General features: G+C 29.4%; 1 protein-coding gene across 7 annotated transcripts in view; it reads left to right on the top strand.

The window, feature by feature from the left end:
- Nucleotides 1-19,288, top strand: part of HUWE1 (HECT, UBA and WWE domain containing E3 ubiquitin protein ligase 1) — a 299,081-nt gene that overhangs the window by 80,235 nt on the left and 199,558 nt on the right. For all 7 annotated transcript variants that reach the window (XM_075363006.1, XM_075363009.1, XM_075363005.1 and 4 more), the window contains exons 19-23: nucleotides 1,713-1,876; nucleotides 4,336-4,458; nucleotides 5,823-6,057; nucleotides 10,957-11,079; nucleotides 13,022-13,246. In XM_075363006.1, the coding sequence (XP_075219121.1) occupies nucleotides 1,713-1,876; nucleotides 4,336-4,458; nucleotides 5,823-6,057; nucleotides 10,957-11,079; nucleotides 13,022-13,246 (870 nt within the window). The remainder of the gene's footprint in view (nucleotides 1-1,712; nucleotides 1,877-4,335; nucleotides 4,459-5,822; nucleotides 6,058-10,956; nucleotides 11,080-13,021; nucleotides 13,247-19,288) is intronic.

Here is a 19,288-nt window from a genome sequence, read left to right as displayed (position 1 = left end):
ATTATAAATCGATGTACCATATATAACACATGTGGTACACGTGTGTTACCACATGTAACTCATGATTAGATTTTAACTTATTAACCACACATCTCAGGTATGCTCGAACTGAGAATGTACAAGACTACACTTCATTCACACTTATACATATCATCCTCATTCATCATCTGAAGTATTATCTAAACGGTCGTTACCGAAGGCTAAACAGGAGAAAGAAAGAAAAACGAATCATTCCTTTGTTTGGCTCTCAACATATACCACTCCGATATGGTTCCACCTTTGGTTCAGCTACTCTGTATCACTGAGCACTCAAGCCCCTCACCAGTGGCAAGGTCTTATGATTCATAGAGGGGGATTTCATTAATTACTTAATAAGTGATTAAGGATAAAAAAAGAAAAGAGGAGAAGAGCAAGAAAAGGATGATCTAGTTGTAGTGGGACCATTAAATGAGATAAATTAATCTGTCTGAAAGGAGAGCTTCAAGGTCCTTTGAGCTAAGAGGGCGTGTATCCAACAATTTGAACAGATTGGAATATCTACCCAGGATAAAGCATTACATTGGGTCAAATAGTCATTGTGGCATAGTTTTTTCTCCAAATACTAAAGATTCACCTCGGGAACAAATTCAGCATCCCTAAAAGGAAAACCTGTCTCTTTTTCAGAATTGTTGTCACCTAGAAGTAACCAGCTGAACTGTAAAGATTTAATCAGGTTGTCACAGTTTTATTCGATAATGTATATGAACAAATGTCATTCACCATGTTTAAAGCTAATGAACTAGAACATTCTCTTGGAAATCATTCACAATTTGTTTTTTTCACTTATTTGTTCCTGTAAACATTTTTCAACATGTGTGGAAAAAATTTATTAAATTATGACAAAAAGATTGAGCTTATTTGGAAAACAAGTATTTAAAGTTAAAGTAGCCGGTTTTCTTAATGTGTACTTTTAAAGTTGAAAAAGTTATGTATTGATAACAGCTTAGAACAAGATTTTTCTACTACACTTTACTACTGTAACCAGGAAAGGGAAAGTTTAAATAAGTGTACAGTGAATAAATAGCTAATTTATTATATTTTTCAGATTAATTTATGTTTATTTTTTTAATATTTTTGTCTTAAACTTTACTTTAAATCACACATTGATGTATAAATTTTGTTTGTGATTATCTCCCTACCGAGCTGAGATAATATGTTTGTTGCACATAAACAATTCTGATTGACACATAAGATTTCATTATCTGTCCCGGTTTTACAGCAGCATACACTTAAAGCATGTAAGAAGCAATGAGGCATCAGACAGAAATGCTTTCTACGAGGGTAATGATTACTACTGTATAGACAAAACCAGATGTGCTGAACCAAGTGGTATCATATGTAGGGCTGATGTCCTGCCATTTTATTAATGGGCTTTGTGTGCTAATGTGCAACAGTGTGCAAGGGTAATTCTATTTCTTGCTTTCCTTTGTAAGCTGCTATGAAGTTTGTTATTGTTATTGACTGGGGTTTTTGGGACTGAATTATGGCTGATATCCAGTTATTTACAACTGTTAAACAAACATGACTTCATGCAGTTAAATTAAATCGTGAACTGACAAAATTCCTTTTAAAAGTGTGTGTTGGAAGGTTATAATTCTTCAGAATAAATACCTTTACAGTTTTAGTTTTCTACTGTTACTTTTTCTCACATGTGTTAATAATACTTTTTTCAGCTTTGTGTGGGATTTCCTGTTCGAACACGACGAGGAAATCACTTAACAAATACACCAGTTTCTCCTACCCCTGCTGCACAAGAAGTTGCAAAAATGCTTGCTAATCTTTTAGCAACTGGATTGAATTGGGAAAGTCTTCCTCCTGCTCCGATGCCTAAGTTTAGGTAGGTTCTTGTATAAAAATATATTTTATGTTATAGGTTATTCTTTTTGCTCAGCCATTTCTTACGAACAAGGATGTTGATTGAGTGATATTGGCTGATCTCTTTTTTGTAGTGCTTGAATAATAAAATTATCAAAATCTGTTTTAATTGATAATTGAAATTGTAGAGATATACTTAAGGTAGTGTAATGGTTTATTATTAATAACATTAACAGTGGCAATTGTAGCAGTAGAACCAATCCTATGGCTGATGTCTTCTGTGCTGCTTCCATCAAATTGTATGAAGATTTCTAAATATTGTCACTTGTTGGTGGTTTGATGAGGCCATTTAGAGATAGCAGATGTAAAAATTCTTACAGATACAATTTACTTACTGCCTAGAACAATTTATTATGTACATTTAAAAATTCTTAGGAGTACAATTTATTTACCCATTAGAATAATTTATTATGTATGAAATAAGTAAATTATAAATTGCAACTACAATTCTGATTCTGCTAATAACATAAAACAGCTAATAAAAATTAATATGAATTAAAAGTGATTATAACATTGAGATAAAATTATAAAACCAGTAATTAACTTTATTCAAGAATTTTTTGAAAATATTTTCAAAAGGAACAGCTTACACTTCTATCGATAAATAATGTCACCTTGTCCTCTTTTCACAACGAACTCGTTGAACAGCTTCTCATACTTAAAGACAAGAACACCATATCAAAACTGTACCAGCATTCTGTGGCTAATAATTAATAAAAACCTGTGAATACAAAAATAGCAAGTTTATATAAAACTGCCAGTTTATGTAAAATAACGTAATAGATTTCATTGATTTATCATTAGTTATAAACTAGTTTAATGCCAGGTGAATGGATGTATTACCATGTTAAATATAAAACCTATTAGTTGTCATGTCCACTTAGTATAGATAGTTGTCATGCTTAAGCTGGCACTAAAACTGTTGTGCCAATTTAAATAATTCATGTGTAAAATCTACCTGTTCATTCTTCTGTGAATTTTAACAATTATATTTATAAATGTATAACAAAATGCCAGTTTTTTGGCCAGTAGAGAATATTGAATTTAAAGGTCACTGAAATTTTTATTTTGTGTATTATATTGCCCCTCAAATTGTGATCAAGTATTTCTAAAGATTTTTGAACCCGTTAAATATAAAGTTTTTCTGTTTATATTCATTCCATAATAGAATTTTATTAGTTGTCAACTTTTATGTTAATGATATGCATGTATATATCCGCATGTATTTTTTCCATTTGTGAATATTTAACTGTAAAATATAACAGTTCTATTAATCTCTACTTAATAATATTTTGGTTTTGGATATTCTTCAGTTAGTTTCTGAAGTTAGTTAGCATTTTGTGTGTATATGTTTTTTCTTATGATATGAAAATAAAATTTTTTAGTAAAATCATTAAAACTAATTTTGAAAATAAATTCATCTGTTACAGCAGTTCTTAGAATTTAGATGAAATATTTTTTTATTGAGCTATTTTATAATAATTACTACTTTGATGATTTAAAGTAAATGGAGTCAAAGACAAGCTACTGTGTATGTATATTTTATATAAAGTTCAATCAGTTTTCTTCAAATAATAACATGAATGTACATTGATGTCAATGAATACTAATGAATAGTATATAGCAGAAAAAAGTTTCACGTTTAGCAGTAACAGTTAGCGAGTGGCACAGTGATGTGTAACTGCAGTAGAAAAATATAGTTGTCCCTACAGTGGTAACTGTATTTTGGCACTTTCTTTATGTTATAAAACATATACAAACAATTTCCAGTAATGCTTAGAGAATTAAAATTAAAATTTTTCTTTTTAAATATGACTGATTTTTTATGATCTTGGTAGTTTCTGCAGTAGAATATATCTTTTGTTTGTAAATTGTCATTTACTTTTGTTATTAGTTGCTAATAATTGATGACATGTAATGAAACTGCACACAGTATTACTTAATTTTGCAATGGTATTTGGGAACTGTTATAGCTTTGGCTATTGGAGTTAAGTCCTTTCTTCACACTTGTTAATTTCCAGAATGCTACTTCCTGTGATGTTCTAAATGTTGTGTGATAACATGAGGTCATTAGATATGTAGTTTATCATATTACCAAGTATCCAAAAAAATTGTGTATGCGTGTATTATATCACTTGTTACAGAAGAAAATTGTTATTGAAAAGATTTTATTTAGTTGATACTATTTCTTGTAATCACCATTCTTTTTATTTTTAGTTAAGGTCATCACCTTCATCAGAACTGATTATAGTTCACAGTCGCTTATTTTTATCTTTTATAATTTTTTCCCCTGCTTATTTTCATTCCTTGCTTGTCCTGACTGATGAATTGTGTAATAAAAACTTTCCTTTGTGTTTTGTACTTGTAAATATATCTGTCCAACTAGGACGCTTTTATAATGTTAATTTTTTTTCTTCTTAGGCTTACGTACTTGATATGTTCTGTTGGGTTTACATCGCCCATGTTATTTGATGAAAAGAAATTCCCATACCATTTAATGCTTCAGAAGTTTGTTCAGTGTGGTGGACAGAAAGCATTTTTTGAGTAAGTAATGATATAATATTTATTTTATGATAAGTAAATCATTTTAAAGTATTGCTATAGTAGTACTTGATGTTCAAAATCTTGGATGGTCTTCAATAAATCTTTATCTTATTATTATATTAAGTATGATCATTGTAGAGAATTAGGTTATATGAGAATATTTTATTTCATTAATGATCTACTTGGCAATTTTAGAAGATCCATACAATTGCTATCAACGCATCTATGAGAACAAATGAACATGGTCAAGTATTTGAAAAAGAAACTATGAAGTGGGATGTATTTTAAGTTACTTTTAAATCTGTATAGAATGGTTTGGCCAGAATTTCTTCAGCTTAAAAAGAGATATTTAACACTTTGTTTTTATGGCAAACTTTTATGTTTTATTAAAAAAACCAAATATTTTATAGTTTATTCCAAAATTGCTATTTTTTTTTTTTATTTTGTAATTTTTTTTCATAAACTGAAATAAGAAATTTGGCCACACTACCTATGTTGAATAATATACAAATATTTATTAATTACTGAAAAGAAACAAATCTCTTATAAAACCAGTGTCATCCTCAGCCGATACTAATACTATATTAACTTGTGCTCTACAGACTTAACAAAATTTAAAGCTGAATTTTCTTATGAAAATGATTTCTTATGAATGATGCTTATTAAATTTTATTGTGTTTATTGGGAAGTTATCACATTTTTTACAGCTGTAGGCAATTTTCCTCATTTATTAAAAAAATGTTTTTTAGAACACTTTATGACTTGTTTGGTAGGGGTTTAATGAGTTTTGTGACTTTGAGACTTTTATTACAACAATTTAAAGTTATGAAAATCAGTTTAAAGGAATAACTTTAGTGATCTATATAAATGTATGTATAGACTTTCTGAGGAGTATACAAGATTGATATATGTTTTTCCTGAAACTACTTTTTAAAATTGATTGTGTTGAAAAAAATTTAATTTTCCATGATGCCAAAATCTTTTCAGAAATAGATAGATAGTGGATGTACCTAAAAATTAACATAAATATTTTATTTATTTCTTCCACACTGCAATAAATTTTGTAAAAATAAGCACCGAAAAGTAATCTATTAAACCTGCAATTCCAGAAGCTAAGGAAAACAGTTTTCTATGTCCACTTGAAAAAATAAATAAAATCATTATTAAAACAAAAGAATTATTAAAAATATTAGTAGTTTCAGATGCTTCTTTGTAGTGGATCAAAACTCTTTAGTTACTGTGAATCTAGTTACAGTTATTTAATAATTTAATTTTTTCATTGATCATAACTGGAATCAATTACATAATGAAGTAATTTTCTCCTAAAAATATAGATTGTTAGTTTCTTTCTTTCTTTATTACAGTACTTTCTATTGGGCTGTGTCTGGTGGAGGTGTGCTACCTCTTGAATCTGGTCTTGAGCATCCAGATCTTCCTGATGGTACTGGAGAATTTCTTGATGCGTGGTTAATACTGTTAGAAAAAATGGTTAATCCAAAAGCTATACTTGATTCAACGCATATGCTGCCAACTAGGACTACTCAACAAGGAGTAGAGAAAATGTTTGATCCTCTTAAATATCTTCTACAAATCCATAAGGTAGGATATATTATACACACGTGCGCGCACACACACAATGTATGCATGCATGCAAGTGTATATATGTATATGAATGTGCACATCTATAATACAAAAAATAATATTGGGGTTTTAAAGCTATTTAATATCTCTTTAACTGTTACACAGTAATGTTCTGCAATAGCCATAAATAAAATGACAGGATAATTTACAGTTTTTCCTTACAATTGTCCCATGTGAGCACTTAAGGTGCTCCCTTAAGCACCTTAATTCTCCTTAAAGGAGAATTTGTCCCATTCATAACCAGCATGTGACAGCTGTGATGGCTGCATTACTATTGGAATGACATCTGTGTCTTAAGGGGATCTGGATGCCCTATGCTTTCCTGTAATAATATGAGGGACAATTTCTCAGCTTGTATTCATCTAATCTACTTCAAATTTTCACTTATGTTTTTCATTCTTTTTTGAAGATTGTGACCAAAGAATTTTGTTATATTCATTTAAGTAGTCATAAAACTTTTTTTGTGATTTTTGATACTCAGAAGTTTCATCATTGAATAGACCATATAAACATTCAGTCTGACTTATCAAAATATCTTCTGGTTTTAAATTGTATTCTATTATGATTGTTGTACCTGAAAATTTCATCCATTTATCTTTAACAGTTTTGGAGAAAATGTTACTTACATCCTGAAAAAATAATTTACGGGAATAGAAAAAATATTAAATCAAAATGTTTGACAAAAACAACGAGAATTATGTGAACATAACCAACAAACCTCAAAAACACTATAGAGAAATGTGTTAGTTGTAAAAACAAATTTTTAGAACTATGGCTACGCAGGAAAAACTGACGCATTCAGTATTTTCTCAGACAACCTTGGTTGTCCTGTACTCTTCCTGTTACACACACTCCCACTTGTTTCAAATTGATTATGCCATTGTCAGATGTTTTTGTCTCTAGAAGAACTTTAATTAAACTTTCTATAGAATACACATTGAACTGCAACTCTAGATTTACATTTAGCAAACTGCAAAACACAGTAGGCTTTCTGTTCAGGACTTGCCATCTTTGCTTGTGGTGTTGTCAATTGGAAAGATAAGGAATCAATTTATGACCATGCATGCTACTAAAACATCCCTGTTTGCTCTTTTATGTTAGCCTTAAATCAACACTAGACTTTATCCAAGAGATATAACAAATTGATACTTTGATATTATTTTTCTACACCTGGTATAATTCTGTGGATATAAGTGTGTGCTTAATAGAATACAGTATTTTTGCAAAAGTAACTTGTCTTATCATCACTTTATAGAAAAAACTGAGGACTTTACCATATTGTGTTTTTTTTTTTTTTTTGTAATATTCGTGGTTTCAATTTATTTGGAAAACCTTTTTAGCATATGATGCATAAGAAAGCACCTCATTTTCCTTTGTTTTCATTGTAGTACAATTGCAATGTTCCATAACTTTTTAAATAACTTATTAATGGTGATCATAAATTATTCAGCACATTTTAGGTGTTGATAAAAATATGACAGAGCTATGTATTTACATGCATGTTTTATGGTTGAACTGGGCATTTCAAACAATTTTGTTTACAGCAGTTATTAACTTCAGACAAGTTCCACATGAGCACCTTTTTGTGGAGCGTAAAATGTCTAGACGATATTCAGTTTCATGCCACACATTATGTAGAATATCTGGAGTTATTTTATTAATTACACCTTCGATTATTCTTTTTAGTTCATTGATGTTGATGACTTGTTGCATTACACCCTGTCTTTGACAAACTCCAAAGAAAGAAATTGAGTGGTTTAATGTCGGGATTGAGGTGATTAGGAAATAGGTTTATCAAAGCCAATCCAATGTTGATGAAATTGTTCATATAGGTTAGATAGGTCAATAACATGTAACCCCCAATGTGGTAGTGCACCATTTTGTTGGAAATAAACATGGGTTGTTGATGTACAATTTGTGTGTAGCACACTGCTGTATCATGTCTGTATATAACTAGTGCTAGTAACTGATAACTTGGCAAAGAAGAATAGTCTGATCACTTCATAAGAAGTCAATACATATCAAACATTAATTTTCAGCCTATCATATTCTTTTTGTCAAATAGCATGAGGGTTCTCAATACTCCAATTCCGACAATTATGACTGTTAATGTGGCTATAAACTTGAAGATAGCTTTGTCAGAGAAGATTTCTTTTTAAAAATACATATTATCTTTGTTCACTTTATCAAGAATGTCCATGGAAAAATTATAAATTATAATGGCGTGGTATATTATCATCATCATCTTCAGTTACATGTAACAACTGAATTTTACATGCATAAATTTTTAGATAGAATCTTCACTATAATTGAATGCAGTATTTCCTGTTCTAAACTCGCATGACGAGTATTTGCCTGGGCATCTCTGAAAATTTCTCTAACTCTTCCCACAACTTCCTTGGAGACATTTTATCTTTAAAATACTGATAAAAAGGTTGAATACAGTTTATTGGGAGGATCCCGTTTGTACCCTAAAGAAAAACATCTATGAATAGTAATAAAAAATCCGCTTTCATGAAACCATGGTGTGGACATTGGTTTCTCCTGGACAGTAGCCATTACTCAACTGACGATTCGCTTGTCATTACATTGCACTGGTGTGCTCATTCAAGGTCATTATTAACTCCTGTACCTCTGCTAATGTTTGAAAAAATCAACGTGCGAAACATTGCTTTGTTAATTTTTTATTAACCCCTAAAATGTGTTAAATAATTTATGTTCATTGTATATAACTGATTACTGCTTGAGTATACTTAAACATTGGTTGTATCATGACAGTTAAAATAACTGCCATTTTACTTAACATAGTTGTATCTTATCAGAATTTAATTTGTTGTTAAAGTATTAAAAAACATTTTCATTTTCAATGCTCTGTTTCTCTATGTATGAGAGTTTTTTAAAAAAATTACTTTTTAGAGATCAGTTAAGATTAGACTTTTTCTTTATTTGTGTGTTTTGACAACACATTTTTAATCAGCAGCATGAAAAAGGTTATGGAGAAAATAATAATTATTATTTAAACGAGCAGGAGTCTTAGTTGTCTGGAAAAAGACAACAGTTGCTTCATGTGGTGTGCAATGGAGTGCTGGTATTTTACTTATCTGTACAGTTGTTTCAATGTGAAGTGATTGTATTCTTCAAGAATAATGCAGTAAACAACAAGGTTTATTATGGTTGTTTACGCCGTTTTAGCGTAAAGTTTCCGTTATCTTCTACGAATTCCAAGCTAGGGTGGGTCCCGTTGTTTTGTTACAGGAATGTTAAATTTCACTTTGTTTCGTATTTTTGGGTTTGTCAAAACTACCTGTTTTATTATTTGTTCTCGTGTTCGACCCTCCCTCCGTCATCCTTAGTGACCGCGTCCATTCTTCTATCGAATTATTTTTGACTACCCTTTTCATACACCCGTTATTCTTTCGTCCCCTTACTAATACATGCACACATCTCTTGTTTTTTACACACACTCTCTCCTGTCCACTACCTGGATTTGGTTTCCCCCTTTTTTCTTTCACGCCATCTTTTCGGCAGAGTAGATCCAACATCTCACCAGTGCAGTCGCCTATGGCCATACTCTCCTTCAAACTTTGTGGTAATATTCTCATCAAGCAGAATCTCAAAACTCGTCACTACACATCTGAGATTCTACGCATCATTCTACCACTAAACCACATCACACCTCTGTATTCCTGATACACCAGTGCGGACTACGCCAAAGATTATATATGTATTCATAGGTACTTGCTTTTACGAGTTCATCTCTTGCTAATATTTGTGTGTGATACAGGCAAGTGCAAATTATTCATTATTATTCATATTAAACGTTTATGTTATCCTCGTTCATGTGTAGCCCATTTTATGGGTTATTAAATGGAAACTATCGTTCTTATCAAATCTACTTTTAATTTAAACACTACTTCAGAATTATAAAACTTATGTGCGATATATTTCATATATTATTATTGATAACTATTATTATATTTCGTGTTGTTCATCAAAAGTTCGTGTTCAAACGTCAGTTACTAAGAGCAAATTACCTTTACTTGAAATGTTTATTGCAATCAACTCTATCATTTAATCTAATATAACTTGTTAATCGCCGAGATTAATTCTTATCTATTCATGCACTGAATTCATATTCTCTTAAATTAATCTAAAGAAAAATACTCCTGATATGAAGTTATGTTTTTGTACTTCTTTGTAACTTAATATTTTCAAGAAAGCTTACTATTAGAATAAATTCTATTTATATTATTTATTTTAATGTGATTATATTGTGATTTAACGCCTTCTATACTGAAATTATTGTAATTAATGTTTCCTAACCTAATGAAATCTGTTCATTGCTAATCTTCATAGTACAGTACATGTTAGTAGTGCAACTGTTTTCCAGTTCCACTTTCTGTTGAGTTTATGTCTTAAGTATTTAATTTGAAATTAAGGTGTTTTACGTTCTCTTATTTTCAGGCTCTGTTACATTGTGTATTTTAAAAAAGGTCTATTCATGTATTTTTGTATTTAACAGCATTATTCATTTGTTGATTCAGCTGATATGTTAAGTATTATTAAGTTATGCTAATTTCATAATTTCCTGTTATGTTTTAAGATTATAATTATAACATAAGTTCATTTGTTACACTTTCAATAAAGTCCAATTTCTTTTGGCAAATACTAGCTGTGTGTTTTTTGTTAACTTTACCCAACAATGGTTTAAAACTTAAATCTTTTCATAAAATGGTTTATAATGTATAACTTCAAAGACATTCAGTTTTTTCCTTCGTGATATGGATTTATGTGATCATGCACATAACTGATGTATTGTAATGGTTTTAATATTAATCAGAACTTTGCTATTTCTAGGAAGCTTTCAAAGCCATCGAGATACTCTGGGGCAAAAGACCTTTGAAAACTTATGGGCCTAGAATGGTAGAAACTGTATTGACAATTATGAGGCATATTGTTCGTGGTGAAAAGTTGATCGAGGTAAGTGGTGTAACATTGCTTATTAAATTTAGTAATTTATTTTTAAAAAAATCATTATTATAGATCTATTTACCTCATATAATTTTTGTAGTTTTACTCTACTGTTGCTGTATTACCAGAATAAGTTATAGAGTTATAACAAATCGGACAAATGTAATTTTGCTGACATCTTTTCTTTTAGGAACTACATTTAATTTGGACATCCTTTCATTTTCTATGATGTTATATTATGTAACAGTGTTGTCAGCCACTCTTCATTATATTGTATATTCAGTGGAACAATTTGTAGGTCATGGGATCTACTTTTATTCTGTATTCAAAATCATTTGAATATCTTTCATCATGAAGGCGTACTTTTTTCCATGAACTATATTTAAAGTGATGAAATTAAATAATTTGGTTTTTACTTACTTTAATGAAATTTTATTTTTACAATTTCATTAAAACTAAATTATTTTAATTTATTTAAACTTGAAAATGTATAAATTACAGTAAAGTTGTTCGACATCAGCACTGGCAGTAATTCTTGGTATACAGCATGAGTTTTGGTGAAGGTGAATGCTGCATGTATAATAATCGTGATGATTCTTTATTCATCTTTTTTGTTTATTTTTATTTAATGTTTGTTGGTCAGTTAGGTAAATGTGTAATCGTCTTTGGCAAAACTGCGCCACACTTTTATTTAACTAAATATTTTCATTACTTTTAATTATAAAATTTAATAATTAACATTTATTTATTGGTTATTTATTAGATATTTATATAATTTATTTTTTACTTTTCGGTGCATTTTTGTATTTGTTAATATATTATATTTTTTTGTTTAAAATTCTCAATTTGATTTAATTCTTATTTTTTACTTTTTAGAGGGTTTTTCTAATTTGTTCCTTTTTTTATTAATGTTAATATTAATATTAGTTAAATAAAAGCTTTTTTAAAAAAAAATATTTTTTTATATGTAATCAAATATATTTTTGTAATTTTTTTTAAGACTAAAAAAAGTAAAAATATTTATTTTTACACATACGAAGTTACATACGTGTACCAAATTTCATTGATTTTCATATGATAGATCAAAAGATATAGCAGTTGCAAGATTTGATTATTCCTAAAGCGAGTTAAATAAAAGCTTTTAATTATATAAATATAATATATTATGTAATATTAATATTAATATTGACTTGTATGATACTACTTTAAATTTTAAAAAATAATGATAAAAATAATTGCTCATATCAATTAAAATTTTTTGAAGTAATTTAATTTTCATGTTTGTTTTGAGTAGTGGAAGTAACATAAACTTCTGGGTTGTGAAAACAATAATGGTTCAAATAAATGTAATTTGGTATATTCTGTTTTCATTCTATATAATGTAGAAGATTAGGAAAGTGTGAAATATTGTAAAATTAGATCCTGTTTATAAAGCTAGAAAACACAGATTTTTACAATTCTCACTTAGCGCTTCCCTAATTATTATTTTTTTAATTTGCAGAGAAAATGTTACAACAGAGTTTTGTCATATTTTATTGGTGTGGCATGCTCAGAACAAGTGTATAAAAAGGTTTAGAAGCTCTAAAAACTAAAAATAAAACTAAAAACTAAATTAATTTTAAAACATACCCTACTATTTTTTTTTATTTAGGTAGTTTTAATTTTATATTAATTGATCTATTTGTTCTGCTTTATTTAGTTCAGTACAATTGAATACAAGTACTGTTATATTATACCAGTGCTTCCCAAGTTAAAGAACTTTAGAATTTAGCTGCAAGAGGTCAGATACTTTTAACTATTATTAGAAGCCTAAAATTCGTTTTTTTTTTCTATGTTAAAGATAAAATTTATGTAGAGCTTTTTAAAATTTGTAGCTTTTTTAAATTATTCATCTGGTTTTTGTGCATATGCAAGACATGGTTACATGTGTACAAATTTTTACTGGTCTTAGGAACGAAGGTTGAAAGAGGAAGAGTCTAATGGACGGGAAGGTACTGAAGCAAGGAGACGTGAAAGACCTGAAGTTAATCTTACGGAATTACAACAATTAATGGATATGGGATTTTCCAGAGAACATTGTTATGAGGCTCTCATACTTACTTCTACAATGGAACATGCAACAGACTATCTGCTCAATAACTTCTTTCCCCACAGTTCTTCACGCACATCAACTCAGGTAGTTGGTTGCCTTTATTGGTAGTCAGAATATAATAGTCATGTTTTTTGTAGTTCAGGCTAGGCTTTATTTTTTATATGCTCTATTGCTTTTTATGACTGTCACTTTCTTGGGTTTATTTTTTGCTTTTTTGGTATGATTAAGTTCTAACTTTTTTAAAATTACGTTTTAACACCTTGATTGTTATCTGTGTTATTAAATTCCTTAAGTATTTTCACTCTCCTTTTGCATTCCTCTCTTTCCTGTTTTCCTTGTTTCTCAAATGTTCCTTCTTTAATGGGTGAAATTTAAATCAATATAAGTATTTTTGTTACAGGGTACGTTTTCTCTTACGTATGTAGCATTTTATTTCTCTTTTTTAAGATTCTTTTTTTTAATCTATGTGATATCAATCAATTTTTTTTAGCGGGTTATGAATTTTGAATTTGTTATTGTTTACATACTTTGCGTGCTTGTTTGTCTTCTTAGATGATGTTCTTGAGTAATTTTTGTGTTACCATTACAGATTTACATTAAATATTTGTATTTAACCACAATTTGTTTCAATAGTCACTGCATCATTTGGCAGGATTTGCTTGGTACATGCAGTAACCTTAAAAAAAAAGGTGTACAGATTCACTAAAGTCCTGAAAAATGAAATTAATCTTTAGTCATGAAAATTGGTTCTTTGTATAAAATAAATTACATTAAAGCTGGACTGCATAAAAGTTAGAAACTGCATAAAGATAAAGTTACAGTTACTGGACTCCTCTCAGGTACAGTTTATAGTTACTGGACTACCTGTGTAAGTAGTCCAAATTTTTCTTTTGGCCTCTCGATAACTAAGCATTTCTCAAGAGTGCATTCTCAAGAGTTTCATAGAATTCTGAGTTCTTACTTGTCCTCTTAAATGTTGTCAAATTAAATCTACTTTTGAGTAGATAAATTATTATCATAAAATGCTTGTTGATGGAAATAACTGTTAATAGATTCTAACAGTATATAGTGAAACTCCACTAGACATTGTTTAAGTTCAGTGATATACAGGAACTGATTTATTATTTGATGTGGCTTTGGTCTTTGGTATACTTAATTATCGTTATTTTACAATCTACAGTTTGCAGTATGCTATTGCCTGAGGTTTCAGCTGCTGTGGAACCTACAAGTTCTCCAAGCATGTGATTTTTAATCTTGCTTATGACAGACTCTTGTTACTGTATAAAAATTAAAATTTGTTTGTCCAAACCTTTACTTCTGGCCTGATTAGAATTTTACTGATGGTCTCATTGTGTTTTAAGCTTGGTTAATGTACTGTATTTTTTATTATTTATAAAAATTAATTTTTCCATTTACTGCTTTATTTTTCCTTTATGTATTTTGGCAGAGATCTGCTTCATCAAAATGTTTTTGAGAAAATAAGATAAAAAACAAATAGTATTGTTAATATATTAAATAAAGAAGAAATTGGAGAGATTTTAAAAATAATTTGGTCACTAATATAAAGTAAACGATTCAGCTGCTAATAAAATCTAGCAGAAAATAAAGCTATTTGATATGTAGTTTGAATATATAATTTTAATCAAATTTTGAATAATTTTTAAAATAAATGATTTTCTAATCTAATCATGTTTAAATTTTATGTATTCATTAATTATATTTTCATTGCTGTAGCTTTTTATTATGTATATAATAAAAAGGCTGTAGGGCTGTTTATATTTATGTTTTATACTCTTAAAAATGCTTGTTTATTATCCCTAATGTAATTAGCATGATTAGATTTCTGTTTGTTTTTCTTATATATAGAGTATTTTTATAATTTTTGCCCTCCACATTCTATTTTTTAAATGATTAGTTTGCTATAAATTTTATAGATTTGTTATTAATTTTATTTTTTTCTATTTGTAAAGGCAATTATAATCTAACAGTTAAATTAAAAAAAAGGTATTTTTAAGGGGTATGTAAATTATTTTATGTCTTTAATGATGTAAATTTATTCATTTTATTATTTTATTTAAATTAACATTTATTAATTAATTTATCAATGTCCTTTATATTAGAAGCATTTTCAGTCACTACATATATTTCTGTTTATTATTAAATTTTCTTTGTACTATACTGCAGGGGTGGCCAACTTATGTATCTATATGATCGACATTTTTCGTCTTTTAAAATGTGCGATCTACCTACTAAAATCTTGACATTAACACATTCAAACTTGTATCTTGTGCACTAACAACTGGCAGTGGGGAAGGGGGTATTAAACCAACATAATGTTTTATTAATATTTATTAATTGAAAAGTAGTTACAGAAAAAATATAAATTAAATTTTATCCCTTATCATTAATAGGAATTAGCAGCTGCATGTATTCAACAAAGCGTTAATAATTTATTGTGTATCCAGACAAAGATATTGATAATAAATCTTCAGTTTGGGAATCTGTAAGTAGGGAACAATGTTTAGTTTTCATGAACTTTAAACTCTAAAGTTTCATAAACTTTAAATGTTTTCATGAACATGAATTTAGGTGATACAGCTGATTCACCTAAATATATAGAGCCAAAACAAGAGTGGATATATTTGCTATATTTGTTGTTATTACTATACTTTTTTTGATTATTGTATTTCCAAAAATCTTTCTCAAGTTCTCTTTGGCTTGTTAGGTTAGATCAGTTTGTAAAATTATAATTTCATTTCGTATTGTGTTTATTATTTTTTTTTCAATATTAAATTATCGTAAATCCTTGCGGCAGTGTGCTTAATATTTAAATCCTTTTTAAAAGGAAAATACACATACTGCACAATAACTTGTAACGTTTTCAAAATCATGAAATCTGACCTCAGTCTTTAATCAGCCTTTTAATTTCTGCCATGTATTTTTAAATGTTGTTATTAAAATTTTGTAGGTGATCGGACATATTTATAAAGTGATTAAAATTATTTTGTTGAAGATTTTCTATTAGCATAACAAATTTTGTTTTGTGTATGCGTTAATGCTACTAATCATTTCAACTATTTTCTTGTTCTTTCCTTGCAATTCAAAATTTAAATCACTTAATTTCAATGTAATATTTGTAAGAAATGCTAAATCACCAAGCTAAGTTTCATAATTTCTAAATTTAAATCACCTAATTTTGATATAATTGTAAGAAATGCTAAATTACCAAGCTAAGCTTCATCATTTAAATTTGATCTTTGCTCTTCGAGAAAATTTTTTATCTCTAATAAATCAGAAAATTGTTGTAGAAATTTACTTTATCTTAGCCGTCTTACATTGGTGTGTAATAATAATTCTGGCCGTCTTTCATCAAGTTGCAATCAGCAGAGACTCTATTGGAGGGAGATTCCTTAAACAGAATTAACAATTTTTAACACTATGCCCATTATTTCTTTTGTATTTAATCTTTTGCTGACTAACATTTTTTAGTGAATTATACAGTCATAACTCAAAAAACCGGGAATTTATCATTTTGGCAATGAGCTATAAATCCATTTATGCAGCCCAACATTGCTCCTGGTCCTTCTGTTATTGAAACTAATTTAAAGAGTGATAGTTTCAAATTTGTGAGAAAATTTTTAAAAGAGTTGAATATATCCTACACTTCTATGTAGACAATAATAATAATAAGACAATTGCAGATCTTTAATTGTATTAATAATTTCAATCTTAATCTTAAAATCCTTAAAAAATGAATCTGTCATTTCCAAAAAAGTTTCTTTTTTAAATTCCCCATTGCAAATTGGTTAAAAAAATTTTTTGCTAAAATACGAAGTCTTCAAAAAATACGTAGACTAATGTCATAAAAGAAAATGTACTTTATTTAGAAGTTACTTGTCTGGGTCCTCTTCAAAATACTATTGTCCCCGACGCACACACTTATCCCAACGGTGTTTCCACTTTTGGAAAGAGTGCTGGAACGTTTCTTTTGTGATGTACAGTTCCTTCGTTGCATTTGCCTCAATCTTGGGAATCGTCTCAAATCTTCTTCCTTTCAAAGGTCTTTTGAGTTTGGAGAACAAATAGAAGTCACAAGAGTGAGGTCAGGTGAGTAGGGTGGGTGGGGAAGAACAGTGATCAGGTGTTTGGCCAAAAACTCACGAGTTCTGAGGGCTGAATTGGCTGGAGCATTGTCGTGATGAAAACCAGTCACCACTCCTCCACATTTCTGGCCTTTTCTGCCGGATAGCGTCCCGCAGAGATTTGAGAACTTCAATGTAGTAAGTCTGGTTCACTGTGGAGCCTTGGGGGAGGTACTCGTGGTGGACTTGGCCCTGAGCATAAAAAAAAAAACTGTCAAAATCACCTTCACATTGGAACGAACCTGGCGAGATTTTTTAAAATGTCCATGCCACTTAAAACATGTTGCATGCTTCATAGCAACGTCACCGTAAGCCATCTTGAGCATATCAGAAGATTTAATCACAGATTTTTCGAGTTTAATACAAAATTTCACAGCAACTCTTTGTTCGTTCAAGTCACTTATTCTAAAATCCGCCGAATAAAAAATAAACACACTTCACAAAAAACCGCCTAGCTAAGTAGCCAATAATGATATTTGCAATCAAAAAACTGTGTTATAATCAGCTGATCTGTACGAACATGGTGATGCCAAGCGGATTTGACTGGAACCAACTGGACCCGAGCAATTCAGCCAGTCTACATATTTCTTGAACTTATTTGAACGTATAACTTACTTTGAATGATGCAATAATCACTTCCAGTGATTTTCACATGCCCTTTTTATAAAAACATTTTATTGAACCTTCAGATCCCTAATTTTCTTTTTTCTCAAGTCACTATTTTGTGGATAACCTGTTTGATATTTGTTATGTAAAGTTAAAAAAATGTAAGTGTAAAGTAAGCAACAACATTTATTTTTCATCACTATAAAAAAATAATCAAGTTCTCATTCTTCATGAAAGTGATGTCTTCAATATTTTAGGTTTACTACTAATTTTAATGGGTACTAAAGTGCAAAAGAAATATACAGGTAGATAATATTAATTTAAAACGTAGAAAAAAGGTACTACATTTTTGCACAGCAGTAATGTTAAGAAAAATTGACACTTTTCTGATAACGCCAACATAATTTTACCACTATGTTAAATACTAAATATGAAACAAGGAACATATAAAGTCAACTTAAGTATTGTTACATCAAGGATTGAAAGAGAACGTGCCAAGGAGCCCACTAGATAACTTGGACAGTGAGCAGATGACAGGTGATGGTAGGATACTTCTCTCCTACTCTTGATGGCTGGCATGGCTTGGAAGGTGAATTTTCAACGTCAACTATGATATTAAAGGAGCCACAACCATTTGTTTCTATGAATCACTACTAATGGAGAGTTGAAATTGTCTCCTGTCACCTTTGATTGATGAAAAATTTCTTCGTGATAGACTTGTGGACATTCATGTTATACTGTGTATGTCCAATTTTTTTTTTTTTAATTAAATGTTGCTGTTCAACATGTGTAAAGATTTTTTTTACCAGACCTGCAGAGGACCATACAAATATCATTTTAATCTCTTCTGTTCTGATTTCCCTCTTTCTCTTCCAGAATTCTTTTATTATGATTTGTTTTTCGTTCTTCTAACACATGGGCTCTTTTTTCCCGGCATTTACAAGAGCCTCTGTTTCTGATTTTTTTCTCTAAATTTTTTGCCATCTTTACAGTGTTTTATTTAGATTTTTTTAATTTATTTTATGTATGGCGGAGTTTTATATTTCCAAAATTTATCAAAAAGTTGTTCAGTCTCTCTGAATCCATTTATGTCCCACAAAATTTAATCTCCTCGTTTGGATTGTGGTTTCTTCTTCAAAAACGTTATCTTTTTTCTTATTTTTCTCTTTAATTTTGTAATTTCTTTATTTGACTTCATTTTTATCAGTCTTTCTTTTTTCTTTGGCCGAGGATCATTGTTAAAATTTTCTTGTTACTTTTTAAAAGTGATTCTAGATTTGTTATATTGGAGGGTTTCTGTCCCATAGAGGATTATTGGAGCATTGGTTTCAATGCTGTATTATAGTTTCTCAGTTTTGCATTTATGGATAAATTTTCT

This window comes from Lycorma delicatula, chromosome 4 (assembly GCF_047948215.1).
Source record: "Lycorma delicatula isolate Av1 chromosome 4, ASM4794821v1, whole genome shotgun sequence".
Taxonomy (NCBI): domain Eukaryota; kingdom Metazoa; phylum Arthropoda; class Insecta; order Hemiptera; family Fulgoridae; genus Lycorma; species Lycorma delicatula.
Note: the sequence above shows the minus strand (reverse complement) of the source record. Positions and strands in the feature narration are given on the sequence as shown.